Source organism: Felis catus, chromosome A3 (genome assembly GCF_018350175.1).
Source record: "Felis catus isolate Fca126 chromosome A3, F.catus_Fca126_mat1.0, whole genome shotgun sequence".
NCBI lineage: Eukaryota > Metazoa > Chordata > Mammalia > Carnivora > Felidae > Felis > Felis catus.
This window is the reverse complement of record NC_058370.1, coordinates 91,207,461-91,227,000: the sequence shown is the minus strand read 5'-3', so window position 1 is coordinate 91,227,000 and position 19,540 is coordinate 91,207,461. Positions and strand designations below refer to the sequence as shown.

The following is a 19,540-nucleotide window of genomic DNA, read 5'->3' as shown; positions in this document are numbered from 1 at the left end:
ATAGAGGTTTATTTTATTACATAAAATAGTCCCAGAGGGAGGCAGGCTGACAGTCTAAAGATGCCAGAGGAAGGCAAATGCTAAAAAGTCAGTGGCCACAGAAGGACAGGTGTAATGGCTCTGTGAAGCCATCAGACGCCTGGACTCCTTCTCTTTTTGCTCTCCCACACATGGCTTCCATGCTCAGACCACTTCATGGTCCAGAGTGACCACTGAGGTTCCAATCATTGCACCCACGTGGTAGGCAGCAAACAGGATGAAAGGAGAAGGGAGAAAAGTACTCTGTCCTAGAACTTTTACACAACCTGCCACTTACATCCATTTGGCCAGAACTTACATGACTCAAATTAAGGTTTTGTTACTGAGGAAGAGGCAAAGAACATAGTTTGGGTGGGCCCACCAGCTGGCTCTGCTCATCATATCCCAGAGGATGACAAACTGGATATCTGATACAAAAGGCACTGTTCTCAGAGACTCTGAAGGGGCACTACTTTCCCAGAGGAGGAGTGGATGGTCTCTGACCCAATGGATACCCAGAAGTAAGCAGCTGTAAATAGATGAGACTTGACAGCAAAGACATGTTGGTAGAAATCAAATAATTATTATCCCAGGTGCTTTAATGGACTCCTCCATCCCCTTGCTGGACCTCATCCCATCTCTCAGCCTCACATCTTCACCAACCCTCCCTTAAAGATGGAGCCGGAGAGAGATAAGCAAGAGTGGGGGCGAGGGTAGAGAAGTAACTTCCTGCACATTATTCGATATCAGAACAACATTTCTACATGTTTCCCCACCATGTTAAAACAACAACAATGACACCATATCAAATCTGTTGAAGCAAAGTGTCCCATTTCATTTCAGGTGGGGAACGAGGCTTGGTGACAGGACTGCAGTGAGATTCCAGGAGCCACTTGAAATACAAAGCATCCGTTTCCTTTTGGACAACAGCTCCTGGAGTGGCCCATGGCCATAGTTGTCAGTTAGTCAGTCACCCAGGGTATTGAAACCACTCGGAATGAATAGGAAAGAAAGAAAGAAAGAAAGAAAGAAAGAAAGAAAGAAAGAAAGAAAGAAAGAAAGAAAGGGAGAGAAAGAAAGAAAAAAGAAAGAAAGAAAGAGAGAGAGAGAGAGAGAGAGAGAAAGAGAGAAAGAGAAAGAAAGAAAGAAAGAAAGAAAGAAAGAAAGAAAGAAAGAAAGAAAGAAAGAAGCAAGCAAATGTTGGAAAGAGAGACCTCAGAAGCTGTCTGGGTAGTCATGAAACAAACAAAACCATTAAAGCTGTTTAAACAAATGTCTTTAATCTGTTTGAGACACCTGTCACCTAGGCACAGAAAAGGTCCCAGAAGGTCAGAGCCCTTCAAGACTCAGTGGGAGAGAGAGAATCCTTTCACACACACCTCCCCAAGGGCATTGCAAAGCTGGGCATAAGTCACTGTCTTTTCTGTTTGTAGTTAATATTATCAGGAAAATCCCATTTTAATTAATTTCATCAGCCTTCCAAATTGCTTTTGGGTAATAGAGGTTGGTACTAATGAGTTTGTTGCTAGAAATCACTTTCCTGATCTTCCAAGTCTGGGCATGAGATCGAAGTGCAGGTGTCTCCGTACAGTGAACATCGGTTGCCAAGGCCGAACGCCACTCCGCTCATCACAAGTGCTTCCTGTGACCCTGGCAGGGGTGGGGGGTAGGGCTGCCTAGTCCAGACGGTGGGCTCATTGTTATGGACACAGGAGAAACTGTCTTCTTTCCCCTACACCTAAAAATGTTCAGATGGCCACATCTAGTGGAGAAGAGCAGGGGAGCAGAGTTCTTGGGCATGAAGTCATGTTGGTGCCCAAGAGTGGCTTTAGTTGTCTCCCAGCTGCACTAGCTCCTTCCTCCTACTTGCTAAACTAGACAAGTGACATTTTTCCAGTTTTATGTAAAGTCTTACATAAAAGCAGCTTCAAGATATCCCCCCACCTTCCTTCAACCCAGTATCTTCGCCTTAGTCCTTCCAATATAGAAATTCCAGAGCTACCACTTAGCCTTAAACTTGACCTTCGTTTTTCATGCCACCTCTCTGGGCCTTGGTGAACTCCCGTGTCTAGTGAAGGGACTGCACTAAACAACCTCTAATCCCCCTCACTACCCTAACAGCCCTACATAGTCACTGAGGTCCCATGTGCCATCGGCATGCAAGAAACATGGACATGCTCACCCGATCCACGGCCTGAGTTGCTTCTCATAGTGAGTTATGGTTGACCTAACAATTTCTCCTAAGGGACCATAGAAACTTGTAGTAAGGACATCCTTATCCATTGAGGTCCTCGCCTGAGCCAGTGTGGGCACCACGGGTTCAGCCAGGCATCCCCCTCTGCTGTCATCCACCTCTACTTGTCCATGATCTATCTAAAGCTCCAAAGGTGGCATAACACACCTGATGAGTTGCCTTTTTTCCTGTCTTACCGGGGCCTATTTTGGGGGCCTGTCTGGGGAGTCTGACTAACTATGCCTCTATAATGATTACCAGGCCTCAGGTTTTTATTTTCTTATTTGATCTTCACCATGAGCACATGAGATTAAAAAAAAAATTAAAGCCCCTGTTATGACTTTGATCCTTTCTGATGGGAGTGAGGGGACTCTGAGAGCTGCTGGCTGAGAGGTCCTGTGAGGTGGGACAGGGGTGAAGGGGGAAAGCCTTCAGGAGCTGGGAGTGGCAGCCCTGCTCCACCTTCTGGGCCAAGACTCAAAGCCAGACTTGTACTCGGACCTCACAGAACTCTATAGAAACTGCTCACCAATAAGGACGTCAGGACACAGAGAGGAGGTGATTTGCCAGAAACTCACACCAGTCAGTGCAGAGAAATTTACAAAACTAGAATTCAGTTCTTTCTGACTCCTAGTCCAAGGAGATTTTGTTTGTGTTACTCTGCAGCACCAGTGAGTGAAATGCTGAGTCCCCTGCTGTGGGCTGTTTGAAAGGAGTAAGGGCCAAGCCCCTTAGAGTCAGACCCACACGTCCCAAGGGAACAATCACCACTCCGAAGGCCAGAGAGGAAGGCTGGACAGAGGACTTGAAATGCTAGCTGGTGGGCTGTGCCCTGTCAGATGACGTGCCTGGCCCCCTTTCCACATGCCCCCGTCCTGCCAACTCCTGCCTTCTCCACCCACTCCTTCTTGCTTGAGAAGATGCTGTCTCCTGTGCAGTCCCCACATTCACAGCCGGTGCTCTGTTCTCTGACAACACCCTGCTAGTTCCCTGCTATTACAATGGCTCTCTGGTGGGCCTCTAGCAACCACTCTCAGAAATGACATTTGTGAAAAAAAAAAAAAAAAAAGGCAGTGAAACAGGATGCTGCATGGAGGGGGAGGCCTGGGAGATGGGGAGAGGGTGAATCGGGCTCCTCTTCCACAGGCAAGCTGGGGCTTGGGGTCCCCTGCAGGGGAGACAGTTCATTCCAGCAAACCCTAGAGAAGGTCTGATGTGTAGTTGGCTGAAGTTTAGTGCCCCCTGTCAGTCTGTGACATCATGTTTCAGCAATTGTCACGCTTAAATGTCTCAGTAGAATTTACACATGGGAACTGTGGGAAATGAATACTGCTCCCCTTTATATTTTTCCTATGAAATACTATTTAAGTTGTAAATTGAGCACTTCCATTATAGACAACAGCTATTGAGCTGACGCCACTGCCTCATCAGCCTTTTGCTGTTTGAATACTTTCTGGGCACCTGACCCTGGATCTGGGCAGTCTCGCTGACGTGCAGACGTTTATGCAGTGTGTCCATTGCACCTGGTAGCCGGATTTAAACTAGGCACTGAGCCTCTGAGAAGAGACTATGTTGCCTCTGGGAATGTTCGTCAACAAAGATGTCCTTACTTCACAAGGAGAAAACTGACACTGAGAAATCACTTTGAGAGAGATTAAAGAGCTGAAAAAGAAGTAAGTAAGAGCAAGGGGGAGAGGAAAAGAAGTATGTTCTGTGCTGAGAACTCCTTGGGAAGAAGAAAGTCCTAATTCAGGCAGCAGGGTCTCCAGCATCTGGCAATGCAGACTGAGGGAGTCCAACATCACCAGCAGGACAGGCCACAGGGTGGTCTGTAAACACAGGCCTGAGGAGTGTTTGCTTTCTAGAAAGCATGTTTCTCTCTCTTGGGATCTTGCTCTGTTTGGCAGCCCTGGTCTCAGCATCCTCCATATGTTCCCTTGGATGCTAGCTTTCTCTCTGGGCACTTTCCTCAACAGAGACCACAGGACCGTGTCCTTCCTCATTCAATCCTCTATCCTTGTTTTTCCATCAACATCTGAAGGGACCAAACTTAGAGGCCAACATCTGCTTGGTTAATAGACTGGGGGGAGGGTGCGTTAAGTCAATTAATGGGTGATTACTGCGGGCCTATATTGGGCCCAGCCAGGGATTTATAAGAATAGAAGATGTATTAGCTGCTCCTTCCCGAGAAACATCTAATAAAATGTTTAAAGTGATTATAAACAAGCCATTTCTTTTCAGGTCAGCAGACTTCTGTATATGCTGTTGCCTCCTCCTAGAAAAGTATGTTGCATACAGCTCTCTGTTGATGTACACACCAATATATCCTTCAGGGTCAAATTTAAATACCAACTCCACTGAGAAACTTCCCTGACCTCAGTGCCCAGGCCAAAATGGCAACCTATTTGCCCCATGCTTCCTACACATTGCAACTTTCCTTTAGTACACAGCCATTGTGTCTTCATTACAGTGTAACTGTATGCCTCTCCCACTAGACAGACTTTTTCAAAACAGAGACATATTTAACTCTTACCTGACACATAGAAAGGAGTCCATATGTTTACCGAATGGATGGAATCAATCAGGGAAAAGTATGAATATATAGGTTTATATGTGCAGAGAAAAGAAGACTTGCATCCATTATTAGCAGTAGGTATGAGAGTCCTAGATAGTGCCATAATATAAAAGCAAAGCAGGGGAACTTGAGTGGCTCAGTCAGTTATGCATCCAACTTTATGCATTATGATCTAGCGGTTTGTGAGTTCAAGCCCCCTGTTGGGCTCTGTGCTGACAGCTCAGAGCCTGGAGACTGCTTCGGATTCTGTGTCTCCCTCTCTCTCTGTGCCCCTCCTTCACTCATGCTCGCTCTCTCTCTCTCTCTCTCAAAAAATAAACATTAAAATTTTTTTAAAAAATAAAATAAATAAAAGCAAAGCAAAAGGCGGGTGGGGGAGGGGGGACAAAGCAGTACAAAGGCTTTGAAGCCAGACTGGTGAAGTTCAAACCCAGCCCCACTACTTGGTGGATGAGTTACTTGACCTCTCTGAGCCAGTTTGCTCATTTGGAAAATGAGGGTCATAAAAATGGCCTACCTTGAAGAGTTGGTGAAAGATAAAATGAGTTAATACACTGAAAGCACATACAATTGAGCCTGGCACTTCCCAAGTGCTCAGTATGTTAGCTAGGTGTTTCTCTTAGGGAACAGAAGTGGGAGAGAGGCTTTCCCTTTTTCTCCTCCTGTATCGTTTGACATTTTACACCAAATAATTTGACAATAAAACAAAAAAATAAAATAAAAATAAGACATCATAACTTCTTCTTTCAGCCAAATTACAGACTAGATATCCTGGTTGGATGATTTTTAAATTTAAAAATTCTGGATACAATACCACATGTGCACGCACGCGCGCGCACACACACACACACACACACACGCAAACTTCTTCAATGCATTCATTACCTTGCAAGAAAGTCAGGAATACTGAGGTCAAAATTCAGTAACCACACGCGAAGTAACCGCTTGAGCTAAAGCCGACCCATGAGGTCAAAATTTAAATGAGGGCAGCAATTCTAATTATTGGACAGAGTAGTAAAGCTAGCTTTGGTCTTGACGGTATTTGATCTTGACTTTGACTCACAAGGTAAGGTACCAGGGACAAGACTCAAAGCCTAAGATCTGCCCATTGTGGGTTGTCTAACAGCGTAAGTTCGCTTAAAGTTGAGACACAAAGGGCTACACTCTCAGTGTAAAAAAGGCCTGCAAATAAATGCCTACCCTGCCAGGGACTACAAGAAAAATTATTCATTTCTAACTGTGGTGCAGAGTAAACAGAAAAACATATATATATTTTGAAAGTTTGCAGCAGAAAAGGAGCCCACACATGGTATGCAGGCCAAATTCATATCAGTTGATTGATCTAAAAAAAAAAAAATCTCACACAGAAATCTAGTTCGCAGTGGTCCCAACCTGGAAGTGTTCCCAGGTTCTTTGCAGAAACTGCTGCAAATCTCTGAAGGAAACCGCCTTCAATCCAGGCATCAATGAATTCTCACAGATAAAGTTCCACGGAAAATAATGCAGTCAAAATGAGACAGATGATGAAATAAATCAATGTGAGTGAGAACCTTTAGAAGCAGATCCACAGATACTTCAGTTATTGGAGTTAACAGAGACAGAATATAAACTATGTGTATTATGTATAAAGAAATATAAAAGAACCTATAAAAAAAGCTTGAAAATATGAGGACCAAGGGAATAATATAAAGGATGACCAAGGATATTGAAATATAGGCAAGTCAAAATTATAAAAATGAAAAATAATAAGAGTTAAAATGTAAATTAACGGACAGGTCTAATAGTAGATTACATATGCTGAAGAAAGAATCAGGGAACTGGAAGATTGATCCAAAATAAGTATCCAGAATGCAGCACAAAGACACAAAAAGATAGATTTAAGAGACAAAATTAAGTTACCTAAGTCAGTAAATAGGTTGTCTCTGTTTCTTTTTATTGATTTACCAAATTTAGATACTGCAAAATTATAATCCATCCCAATTTCATACCAGTCCATTCTGAGACAGAGTACAAATTATTTACTGAAAAAGTAGAGATATGTCAAGAGAGTCTTTCCACAGGTCAAAATATTCCTAAAGGCAATTCAAGAATTCCAAAATTAAGTTGTGCACACCTTCGAGCTTCCATTGCTTACTTTACGCAGTTCCTCTCTTGCCCTTATAGGGATAAATTTCAATGTCTTTTTGTTTATCATATTTGTATTCAAAAATTACAAATTTCTAAAAGTTTCAGAAGCTCATATTTTGGGATACTCCATTTAAAATATTTGCATTATGGGTGCCTGAGTGGCATAGTCAGTTGAGCTGCCAGCTCTTGATTTCAGGTCAGGTCATGATCTCATGATGGTTCATGAGATCAAGCCCCGCCTTGGACTCCATGCTAATAGTGCAGAGCCTGCTTGGGATCCTCTCTCTCTCTCTCTCTCTCTCTCTCTCTCTCTCTCTCTGCCCCTCCCCAGCTTGCGCACCTGTGCCCATGTGCTTTTTCTCTCTCCCCCCCCAAAAAAATTTAAAAAATATATTTGCAATTGAAGATACTCAATTAATCTTAAATAAGTGCAACCAAAACTGAGAGGACTCAGGTGCAAAAAATTTAGTACTATTACATAGGTTAATTCACAAAACAGTTTGTCAAAGGCATCAACGTGTCCAAAATCCTACTGAAGTATATTTTTATATTTATCATCAAATTTACTACCAAAAGAAGAAATTAGTTCAATTACCCTGCACCTGCAAAAGTTTTTGTGAATTTCAACAACGTCAGCTTTAAGTTGATAAAGTATCAGAGCTTGTTTTGCAAGTTACATGTCTCACAATCTATTGCAAGTACATTTCTGTTCCATAGGTTTCTTAATTTAGTAAGGACATTATATTTACCACATTTATTCATATTAGTATAAAAACAAAACAATTTATCTTCCCTGTTGAAATTTGAAGTGAATTTATGATAATATTCACAATACCAGTTGTTTCTACTTCCAAAAACTTTGACTCCATGAATTAGATTACAAAAGAACTGAACCATAATTGATATTACCTGATTTCCTATTTGAAATATCTGATGACAGTCATATAAAATTAGAATCATTTAGCTATTTGCCAAGTTCTTCTGCTAACCGAGCCAAGATCCTAATAGCTACCACTGGAACTTTTGTACATGCACAAGAAAAATTAGAACTGAAAATTGGTGGAATTAATTTAGAGCACTTATTTATTCTAAATGAAAAATCATGGGTTCACAGGGTAATGGGCAAACACACCATTTTCACTGCATGTGTTAAATCAACATCTTTGGACACATTGGCTTAAAATAACCACTAAGTTTTTGGTGGAGATGATGCTGCTTCTTCAGCAGATTTATGTCCTCAGATTTTCTCACGAAGGTACATGTCTACAATCCCTTTGTTCAGGTTATACATTCATCATCAATTTTAGTGAAAAGCAGAAATCAAGCCTATAATTTGTCATTAAACATGCACTTTTGTTTGTTTACAAATTAACAAAGATATTTTTTTTTAACTAAGAAAGCACTATCAGCCAATCAGTCAATAAAATAAATAGTTGATGGTTTGCATGTACAACGAAAGGCAAAATCACTACAGAAAGAGTGTCCAAATAGCTCTATACAGTAGAATTATTCAGCCTCTATTCTGCTTATGTTAGTGATAATTTTCCAGGCCTCATATCAACCCTGCCAACCATGGTCTGGTGACCTGGGCATTACAAGGCTATAGGGAGAAGACACAGCATTACTGACTGTTTATCAGGTGGTTGATGGGACTAGAAACATTGAACAATAGTCCCACCACTACCTAAGTCCAAGCATATTTCACTTCACCAGTGATTGTCCCGCCTAATGTACTTGAGTGGGAGATATTATCAGGGCCGGGATTAGGGTGAGGCAAGGGAGGCATTAACCTTGGGTGCAAAATTTAAGCTTGGCACAAATGATTCAGCAATCAAAATAAAATCTTTTAATGCAATATTTTAAAATATAAAAATTAACGCAAAAAATATATGCTGAGCAAAATATCAAAATTATCAACAAGGAGCCAACTCTGTATTTGTACAAGCCTGGCAATGAGTGCCTCACTCACATGATCCTGCCTTTATCTGGTGAAGGAAGGAGGCCTGTGGGAGAAGAGAGGGTGCTCTGGTGGAGGAGGAGATGGGAACATGCTGTTCTCTGAACCGCCCCTCCCCTCACCCAACCCTTCTGTCTCAGGTGCCCCTGCTTTAAGTTTTCATGCAAATCTGGCCCACCTCTACAGGTAGAAGCCTTCAGGATATTGCACTTGGTTTGGATCTTTACTGGTTTTTCCCCCACAGTTCATTTTAGGCCTAAGTCATGCATAGTTTTATGGTAGCCCTGACTGAAGACTTTATATCTGCATCACCTTTGGACCACATAGATCCTTTGATCACACATAGGGCAGGACAGCTCAGCCATCAGTTAGCTAAATTCCCCCCGCTCAGTTAACTCTAAATTGTTCCAGGCTCCCAGTTCCACTTGTCTTTGCATCTGTTTATTATGGTTTTATTGACTGTGCCATTGCTGTCAGCTAACCCTTTTTGAAATGAGTCCACCAACGGTGATGTGAATCTATGTTGGGTTTGGAGGTCAAAAAGTCATGCTTAGAATCGTGCATAACATCAGTGAGGACTCAAGGGGCTTTGCCATGAACAAAAATGCTTTGGTAGTATGTGAACTTCAGGCCACCTCTGTTGGCTGCTCAAAGGCCTCTTTGATTATAGTTGTGTGACGCTTAAGCTTAGTTGAATGGACAAAGTTGCTGGTCAAGTGATCTGGCTAAATGAGGATTTTGATGATTAAAGAAATGTCCTAGAAGAGAACCCCAACTGATGCCCCAACAGGTGCTCCCTGGGATGGAAAGGGGTGAGTAGTAGGAGGGAAAAGCATGGGGCAACCTCTTGTTCAGAGGAAGAGTTGGACGGTGATGCCATGTAGAAAGACTGAATTTTCTGCCTAGTGGTCAATGTGGAAGTTAGTCAGCAAATACTTATTGAGAATTTACCTAAGGGTTTAATGTCAAGAGATAGGAACTTCTGAAGACCTAGGTCCAGTGAGCCCTTCCTGCAAGATTATCCTGGATGTCTGTATGACAGAAAATACTAAGGAATAATTATTCCCACATAATAGTCTCACGTATGTTCAGACTGGGACGAATGAAGGTATAGTAAGAATGTAGTTCTCCTATTGCATTTATTTTTATTCAACAGCCATTTATGGAGCCCCTGCTATGTACCAAGAAATTTATATATTCAATTATTCAATTAAGCTTTCACTGAGTATTTACTATGTCCTGGGCACTGAGGGAAGCCAAGGAAACCAGCTTGAATAAGTCACAGCAGCTGCCATCTCCAAAGAATCTGTCAAGGATGAATCGAGACAAGGTAGATAGGCAAATAAACTGAAATGTGGTCCATACAAGGTTAGAGATCTTCACAGCAGGAAAGGCAGGGCACCTAAACCCAGTCATGGGACATGATAAATGGGCCAACTCATGAAAATAAGTAGGAGCCATCCAGGAGGAGTAAAACCATCATGGGTTAGTGACCACTATACTCAGACAAGGGGCTGGATTATGGGTCATGAATGGTAGCTGACCACTTTACTAACTCCTTGTGGGCATTAAGATCTATCCACCCAGTGAGTTTAAGTCTTAGAGTCTTCAGTCTGCCAAAGTTAAAAGAGTGTTTCTGAAGAGTACACCATGTTCTCCTATGGTTCTAATTCCTCCTGCTCTTCACTTCCCATAAACCAGACCAAGGGTCAGCAAACTATGGCCCACAGTCAAGCCCAGCCACCACCAATTTTGTAAATTATGTCTTACTGACACACAGTCATGAATAGTTGCCTTGTCTGCTTTCACACTACAAAGGCAGAGTTGAGTAGTTATGAAAGAAACTTTATGGGCCACAAAGCTTAGAATATTTACTATCTGGCCCTTTACAGAAAAAGATTGCCAACTTTTGAACCAGACCATAGCAGCCATGCTCTCAGCTGCCACTATTCCTCATCATTTGAACCCAGGAAGATGTAGTCCCCTGACAGAAACTCTACCATCCCAGGAGGGAGGGAGTGGGGGTAAGGGAGGTCAGGGACTGGACCTGGAGGAAGGGTCTGGGAGGTCCGGTCTCTTGGCAGAGGAAAGACATCCTCTCTGCCAGGTGATTTAGGGCTGGTACAAGGGACGTCATGAGGATACTGGGCATTGTCAGAAGATTGGAATTCCTTTTCACAGTAAGATTATTTCACTCTGCCTTTACAAAAATGTGCAGCCTTATATTTTGCCAGATTTCAGGGACTCTATGGAGAGTTCTTTTTATAAAGCATGATCACGCAAGAGGAAGATAGCACCTCAGGTGCTATGTTTCAGCTCAGAGGCCACATGCAATTCAAATCAGAGCCACTGGCCCTCCGTGGGACTGGAGCAACCTGACGTGGAAAACATAATCCACACCCCATACAGCCTCCGGACCCCTGTCTCTGGCAGCCTGATGATTAATGCGTAAACCAGGAAGACGTTTCATTGACTGCCTTCTGGTCTCTTGAGCACAGTGCAGTCAATAAATATTTATTGAATGCATTTTCCTAAGGCTTAGAGCACTTGCTCAATGATAACTCATAACTGAATAAGCAAGAATTGTTCAGGGGGGTTACAAATAATTATATAAGTGTATATTAGTGGAATCCCAGCTCAGAATGGTCATCAGGAAAGAAAACACACATTCATCAGTGGACAAGTTACCTGAGTGGTACTAGGTTTGGTGTAAATAAGAGAGAAGCATGTCTCTTAAGCCCCAGAAGTGAGGATTGCCAAAGAAAGAAAGAAGGAAGGGGAGAAAAAATGAAAGGAAAGAGAGAGATTTATAAATGGCTCTATTCTGAACAAATGAAAATACATACATTTTTTAAGGCCAATCTTCTGTATTCTCTCTGGCTTTATGTGCGTAATGCTTTCATCTGTCACTGAAATGGCTCCTACACTCAAGAAACGGCAGAGTTAACTGAAATGGGCTCCCAAGTTGTAATTTTTGCAATAAAGATAAAATATGACTTTCTGCAACCCATTTGGAGCTATAGCACCAATATGCTGATGCAGTTCCCCTTAAGCCCTAGTCACATTAGATTCTGAACAGTGTATCACCAATGTGGGGTTGGGGATGGGTTGTAAGGTATGTTTATTTAAGATTGAATGTTTATGCTGAGTGCAATGAAAATTAAAATCTTGCGTTTGAGATAATATTAAAAGGGGGCAATATAATTAGCACGTTGTCCTCTGTGGGGTCTCAAGCTCCTGTGAGGCCTGAGAATGGCACAGCTACAGTGAGAGCAGAAGCCTGGATGGAAAAGAAGAAGCTGGAAAGGAAAGACATCTTTATGGCTATGTGTCCATCTTTGTAGGGGAAAGATCTTGCCTCTGGGAAATGATCCAGTAAGAAATCCTAAATTAATGCAAACACTCAAAGAGATTCTAGCCTTGACTATCCAGGTCCAGCTCTTCACCAAATCGGAAAGGACAATAGTGGTTTCACAGTTCACCTTTGCCGGCTCTGTTTCTGGGTTCCCTATCCACTGCCACCCCATGACTGAAGAGAAAACCAGTGCTTCATTGCCTTCAGGCAGCAAGAAATTCCTTCAGGAGGGAAACCAGGACTTCTCAGGGTTTTTTTTCAGGAGAACACCCCAAGGATGGAAGGTCATCAGGTCTATTATGTAGTGGACCTCACTAGGAAACAGCTATGGCCTCTTGAAGTCACCTAAAGAAGACAGACAATGCTTGATTCACAGTATCTTGAGAGTCGTCTTTGCCCTTTTGGTGCTCTAGAGAACAGCTGAATGATTACCTTTATAGCCACCAACTCAGCTGAGGAGATTTGCCCAAAGATTTATAGATTACTGCTTGCCCCCACCAAAATATCTGTTCCAAATCTATTCCTAATTCTACTCTCTCCTGACTTCCAGACTGCCTGCTCACTTTCCAAAAGAGGCAGAAGGTAAATATTCTGGGGAGTTCCTTCCTGAAGGTTATCACTTCTGATCATATATGTAAAGGCTGACCTGAGGTACCCTAATATCCAGCCTCCACACACTGAACACCTTCAGGAGCATAACTATAAAAGACCAAAGAAGAAAGCCTAGGTCCCTAGCAAGAAAATGTAGAGAAAGGTATTTTATATTTTTTTTAATTTTTTAAAATATTTATTTATTTATTTATTTATTTTTGAGAGAGAGAGAGAGAAAGAGAGAGAGAGAGACAGAGCATGAGCAGGGGAGGGGGAGAGAGAGACAGAGAGACAGAGAGAGACAGAGAGAGAGACAGAGAGAGAATTTGAAACAGGCTCCAGGCCCTGAGCTGTCAACACAGAGCTCGACATGGGGCTTGAATTCACGAACTGTGAGATTATGACCTGAACTGAAGTCAGATGCTTAACCAACTGAGCCACCTAGGCGCCCCAGAAAAGTATTTTAAAGTTTAGGATTATGGGGCACCTGGGTGGCTCAGTCGGTTAAGTGTCTAACTCTTGGTTTCAGCTCAGGTCATGATCTCCTGGTTTTGTGGGTTTGAGCCCAGCATCGGGCTCAGTGCTGGCAGTGTGGAGCCTGCTTGGGATGCTCTCTCTCTCTCTCTCTCTCTCTGTCTCTCTCTCTCTCTCTTTCTGCCCCTCCCCAACTCACGCATTCTCTGTCTCTCTCAAAATAAATAAATAAACTTTAAAAAATTGAGAATTATGATAGGACACTCAAACGAACCTTCGCAAAAACTGAGCCATCAAGCTCCCCAGACAGGGAGTCAGATCTAATCATAACAGAGAAGAGAGGAAGGCTCTGAATGTTTCGGGCCCTTCAAGCTGGACGCTCAGCAGACTTGTCCCAAATCCAGCAAGCACACCTCTTTAAGCCCCTCCAGCAGTCCCCCTGCCATACCAACTTGATTACCTCCTCACCCTCAGTAAGGCTCTAAGGTATTTATCAGATTACCACTTGAGGTCACATATCCCACTGTCCTGTTTTGTGGCTGCTTATTTATGCGCCTACTCTCCCTGAAGAAATTAGAAGCATGGAGCCAAGAAGGAAAAGCTGTGTTCCACATGCAGCAGGTGCCCAGTGCGAACGTGTAGAGCACATACTGAATGAAATTGCTTTACTTGTAACCGTGGCACCAGTTCTGGCCTACAGATCCTAGGAGTCCAAAGAGTGTAGGAAAAGAATTATGTGGAATTATGTGCAGACAGCTGACAGCTGGGATGCTATTTGTCTGCTCATTTCTGAAGTCTCCATTGACCATTCTGTCCCACAGGAGCCAGAAATACCTGCGTGTCAGAAAATCACATACGAGGCTTTGTCAGATAATATTTAAGTCCCAAAGGCAGGGTAAGATATAATTTCTACTCTGACAAAAAAAATGCATATTTTAAAATATGGATCCATAAATTTTGCAAGAAAAACATGCAGGGCAGGATGCCTTTCAAAAGGGAAGATGCAGAATTGATGGGATTATAATTGGTATGAAATGATGATTGGAATATTTATTATTCCTAAGATCTCTGCTGCATTTCAGAGGTGGACACACTTGTTCAACTGGTGCCATTCAGTGCTCCATCCCAGGTGAGAGGAGATGGAGGAGGGAGCAATTCCAAGTCCTGAGTCATCATTCACTTTGTTTCCCTTCAGGGTAGACGTTCCATCTACCCTGGACTATAATAAACTTAAGTGTGTCTGTTTCAGCAAATGGAGACTTTCCCCCGTGAAGCATGTGTCGTGAGCCACACACTGACTTGTAGATGTTCAAAGAACTTCAACTTGAAGATTTATCCAGGGGCTGATGTTTTACTGTTAGGCTACTACTTTCTCACCATACACATTCATTTTCCTTCAAATTGTAGACACCAACATAAGGTTGCTAGCCTTTTAAATTGCCACATAAAGACTTTAAAAACCACTATTTCTATCAGCATTATCCTTTAATCCAAAAAGGATAAAGGTAGTGTTTATATTGAATAAATTTACAACATTGTTCTTATTCTTCTAATTCTACTGTAGGCCACTGATATAAACTTGGGTATAGACCATGAGTGTTCTAGTGATGAAAACTTCTCTCCTAGAATGTTGCTAGATGGGCTCTAAAATACTTAAGAACCTGGATGACTTTTCTCATGGATTTTAGGGGTTTATGTCCTAAGAGTCATAAAACTTAAAGATAGAATATGCAAAAAGGGATCAGAAAATAGTTGTAAAAATCATCAGAAGTCAAAGGTTTCCCTGGAATTTTTCATTGATAGGAACAATGTTAATCACTAATGCAAATTTTGGTGACCAAATCAAAAATTTGTCCTTTCTTCTCTGTTCCAGGTACATGGCCATCATCCATCCCCTCCAGCCCCGGTTGTCAGCCACGGCCACCAAGGTGGTCATCTGTGTCATCTGGGTCCTGGCTCTCCTGCTGGCCTTCCCCCAGGGCTACTATTCGACCACGGAGACCATGCCCAACAGAGTGGTGTGCATGATTGAATGGCCAGAGCATCCCAACAAGATTTATGAGAAAGTGTGAGTAGGGGTGACTCCCCGGTACCTCTTTTGCCTTTTCTTATTTCTTCTTTCTTTTCATGTTATTTTGTTGGTTAGGATTTAGTGTCCATCTATAAGCATTTCTCATAGCCACTCTTGATGTCAAGTTGATATGTCCATAATTATCAAGGGATTATTATATCCCAAATACTACTGTGGACTTTGAATGAAAATTAGAAAAAATGTCAGACTTGCATCCTGTTATAGCCTACCCTCCAAGTGTTCTTCCATATCCTCCCGCCATTTACCAACAACTCTGCCCTGCCAGGGTCTGCATTGCTTTGCCTGGGAGCCTTTTCCTCACCTATAGAACACTACTCTACCCTCCTGCTCAGCATGCCAGAAGGTGGGGGAATTATCCCCTGCACACAGCAGCTCTCAACAACTGATAGGAGTTGGTGTATGAACACCTCAGCTCCCTCACCTCTCAAGTGGGATGTCTCTGAAGCGTGGGTTTTACACTATATCCAAGGTTTTGTCTTGGGATTAAACTCCAGTCACCCCAGTGGCAGCTGGCTCAATGACACACCTTTCCTTATACCACCGGCCCACTCCCTACTAGTATCTCTTTCTCCCCCTAACCAAGTCACTTGCACTTGAATCTTTATCTCAGGATGTGCCTCTGGGGAAAACCAAGCCAAATCACCTATCCTCTAGGGCTTTCCAGGTGGGGGAAATGCATTCCAGGTGCATTCAAAATGCACGGGAAGGCAAGGCCAGGGCACTGAGACCTTATGAGTTACAAGTTTCCTACAAGGCAGTCCTGCTTATCTTCCAGGGCCTGACTGATCACATTTAAGGTTTTCCAAAGAAATCCTGGCAATTTTCTCCAAGTCTACTTCTCCTACAGGTGACACTGAAATGGCTTATTCTTTGTTTCATTCTGCCCAGGTGAGCGGCAATGTGACATTTATATTACCATCAGTTTTCTGGACTCAGAGCACATGGATAATGTGGGTCCTTTTGAAAGTTCTCTATAATCCTCCAATCTTGGGTTTATTATGTGAATCATAAAAGTACACTGGTGTTAATAATCAGATGATCTATGTTTTAATAACAAGATTGCCATTACCAGCTATGTGACTCTGGGCAAGGATAACAATCTCCCCTCATTGTTAAAATGCAAGATGATAAAACACTGCTTCCCATAAACAACTATTGTGAAGAGCAAACAAGATAATGTATCCTCACCTTGTAAGCAACTAAATGCCATACAAAAGGCAAGATATTATTATCGAGCCGAATTCATCAGGTAGCAGTATAGTCATGATAGGCCTTTAATCTGATTAGATGGTTACATGAGACATTACCTGTTGGCCCCCAAGATTTGAGGGTACAAAAGCCTGTTGCATAGAGTTATACTGCTGCATCTGTACGGGGAGCATGGAAATGGGGCTTGCCAGAAAGCAATACATAAAGCTCAGACTTCGCCTTCCAGACACAGGCAGTGGGATTTAATCGATCAAGCAGTGGGGGGATTAATGCTCAGCCTAGAAGGAGACATTGGAAATTATTCTTTCAAATGACACCACAAGCCTGAGCGGGGTCTCAGCGGGAGAAAGAACATAGCTTTGCAAACCATACAGGGCCTGTGAATGTGTTCAAACCGGAAGGTTCCCTGAAAAGGGAAAAATAAAAACCCTCTGAATTAAATCCCATTATAAACTGCTTAGAAACTGCCCTCAACTGTGTGGACTATAGCACGGCTCTTGATTATCAAGATTTTTCCCAAGTCTGGTCACCTTTCTAAAGTTTTGCTTCAAAATATAGTTCATTTATCTTCCAACAAATTCAAAGTTTAATGTGGGAATAAAGGTTTATTTTTCCACAGATCTCTGGAGCTTTGTCCAAGAAACAGTAGTATTTAAAGTTTTACTTTGGAACATTCTGCTGTTTTATGCTTATTAATGACTAGAAAGCCCTTTGAGACTCAACAAAGTGTGCCAGATTGTCTTATTTCCTTGCTTTGAGAATTTAGGGTGGCTGTACTGGATGCATGATTAGATTTGCCATCATTGTTTACTGCATGATTTTTTAACTTCTTTTCTATTTATTTGTTTTTATTAAGTTTTAAATTTTAATTCCAGTATAGTTAACATACAGTGTTATGTTTGTTTCAGGGATACACAGCATAACAGTGATTCAACAATTCTATATATTACTTAGTGCTCATCATGATAAGTGCTCACCTATTTCACCCATCCTCACAGCCACCTCCCCTCTGGTAACCCTCAGTTTGTTCACTCTAGTTTCTTGGTTTGTCCCTCTCTCTCTTTTTTTCCCCTTTGCTCATTTGTTTTGTTTTTTAAATTCCATATATGAGTGAGGATGAATGGATAAAAATGTGAGGTACACACACACACACACACACACACACACACACACACACACACACACAGAGGAATATTATTTGGCCATAAAAAATAATGGTATCTTGCCATTTGCAACAACACAGATGGAGCTAAAGAGTATAATGGTAAGTGAAATAAGTCAGAGAAAGACAATACCATATGTTTATTTCATGATTTTAACCTCAAAAAATGAGTCTGGAGAAGAGCATCTGATTTTATCTATTCAAGATGTGTCAGTTGTTTATGGATGCAGTAGTAAGTTAAAGGAATCCGTATTTGCCATCCACGTACAGACTGTGAAGTGAAGTGAACATATCTCAAGTGCATAGTAAGCTTTATGTAAGCCAATTTTTTTGTCAATATCCTTCATAATGCATTATGATATATTTTGGGGGAATTTTTTTACTAGCTCTAAACTAAGTGCTCCCTTATATTCTCTTCTACTAAAACTGATTGCCATTTCCAAAGCATACAATAATCCCAAATTTGAAACCAGAAAGAAGCTTCATTTAAGACAGTATAATGAGTATGATAAGAACACGGGCTCTGGAGTTAAATGAAGGATCAACTCCCAGCCATATCGCACTCCAGTTGAGTCATCACAGTCAAGTTATTTAAGCCTCTAAGCCTAATGGAACATTCCACAAAGAGGTATTGAGAGAAGTAAATAAGGCACATGCTTAGCCCAGTGCCAGGCACAGGAGAAGAGACTGGTGAGTGTTAACTATATCCATCAGCATCATTCATTGATCTGGATGCACAGACAGATGACTGGCAGCAGACAGTGTGGTGGGCAGGTGCTTAAGCCCAATTTGCCTGATGAAAAATCTGTGTCAGCTAATCATATAAAAGGGTTTTGTGAAAAATCTTAGATTGCTGCATTTGCCTTCTGGCTGCATGGTGAAACCCCAGTCCTGATCATTCATCATTCAGATTCTTTATTAATACATGGATTAAATTAAGCACTATTAAAGAAAAGCAATCCAATAAAAGAAAGGAAAACTTTTGAACATGCACTTCACAAAAAGAAATGTCCAAATGACCAATAATACATGAGGAGGCACACAACTTCATTCATCACCAGTCAAATATAAATTAAAACCACAGTGACATCTTACTGCACACCTATTAGACTAGCAAATGTTAAGAAGTCAGACTCAACTAAGAATTTAGAACTTTCGGTGTAATTAGGAAACAATGAGAACCTTTGTAGACTGCTAGAAGTATACATTGATAAAACCATATTGGAAAACGTTTTGTAGTATCTAGAAAAGCAGAAACTATCCATACACCATAACCCCACAGTTTCACTGAGGGGTAATTGCCCTGGAGAAATTCATGCATGTATGCACCCAGAAACATCTAGCATATAAAGCATATCAGTGTTTTTTTTAATGCCTGGAATTGGAGATACTCCAAACGTCCATCATCAGTATGATGGGTAAAAATTGTGGTACAAGCATGTAACAGAATACTATGTAATTAATACAATGAACAAAATGTATTTCCATGCAACATAGATGGCCCTTACAAACAAAAATTTAAAAACAAAATGAAAGTACATCTTCAAGGGCACATCAGTAGGTGGCAAAACTATAAATGCAAACAAAGAAGTAGGGACCATGAAAGCAATGGCATGTTTATCTCTCATGGGAGGAAAGGGGTGTGATCAAGAAGATGCACTTAGAGGTGCTTCTGAGGGGCGGGCACTATTATATTTCTTGAGCTAGATAGTAGTAGCATGAGTGTTTGCTTAAAAATTACTCCTAA

At 41.8% G+C, this 19,540-nt stretch overlaps 1 protein-coding gene across 1 annotated transcript in view; it reads left to right on the top strand.

Annotated features, from left to right (window-relative positions):
• TACR1 (tachykinin receptor 1) overlaps positions 1-19,540 on the top strand; it is a 141,708-nt gene that overhangs the window by 57,055 nt on the left and 65,113 nt on the right. The window contains exon 2 of the mRNA XM_003984160.5: positions 15,204-15,398. Coding sequence (XP_003984209.1) covers positions 15,204-15,398 — 195 coding nt within the window. The remainder of the gene's footprint in view (positions 1-15,203; positions 15,399-19,540) is intronic.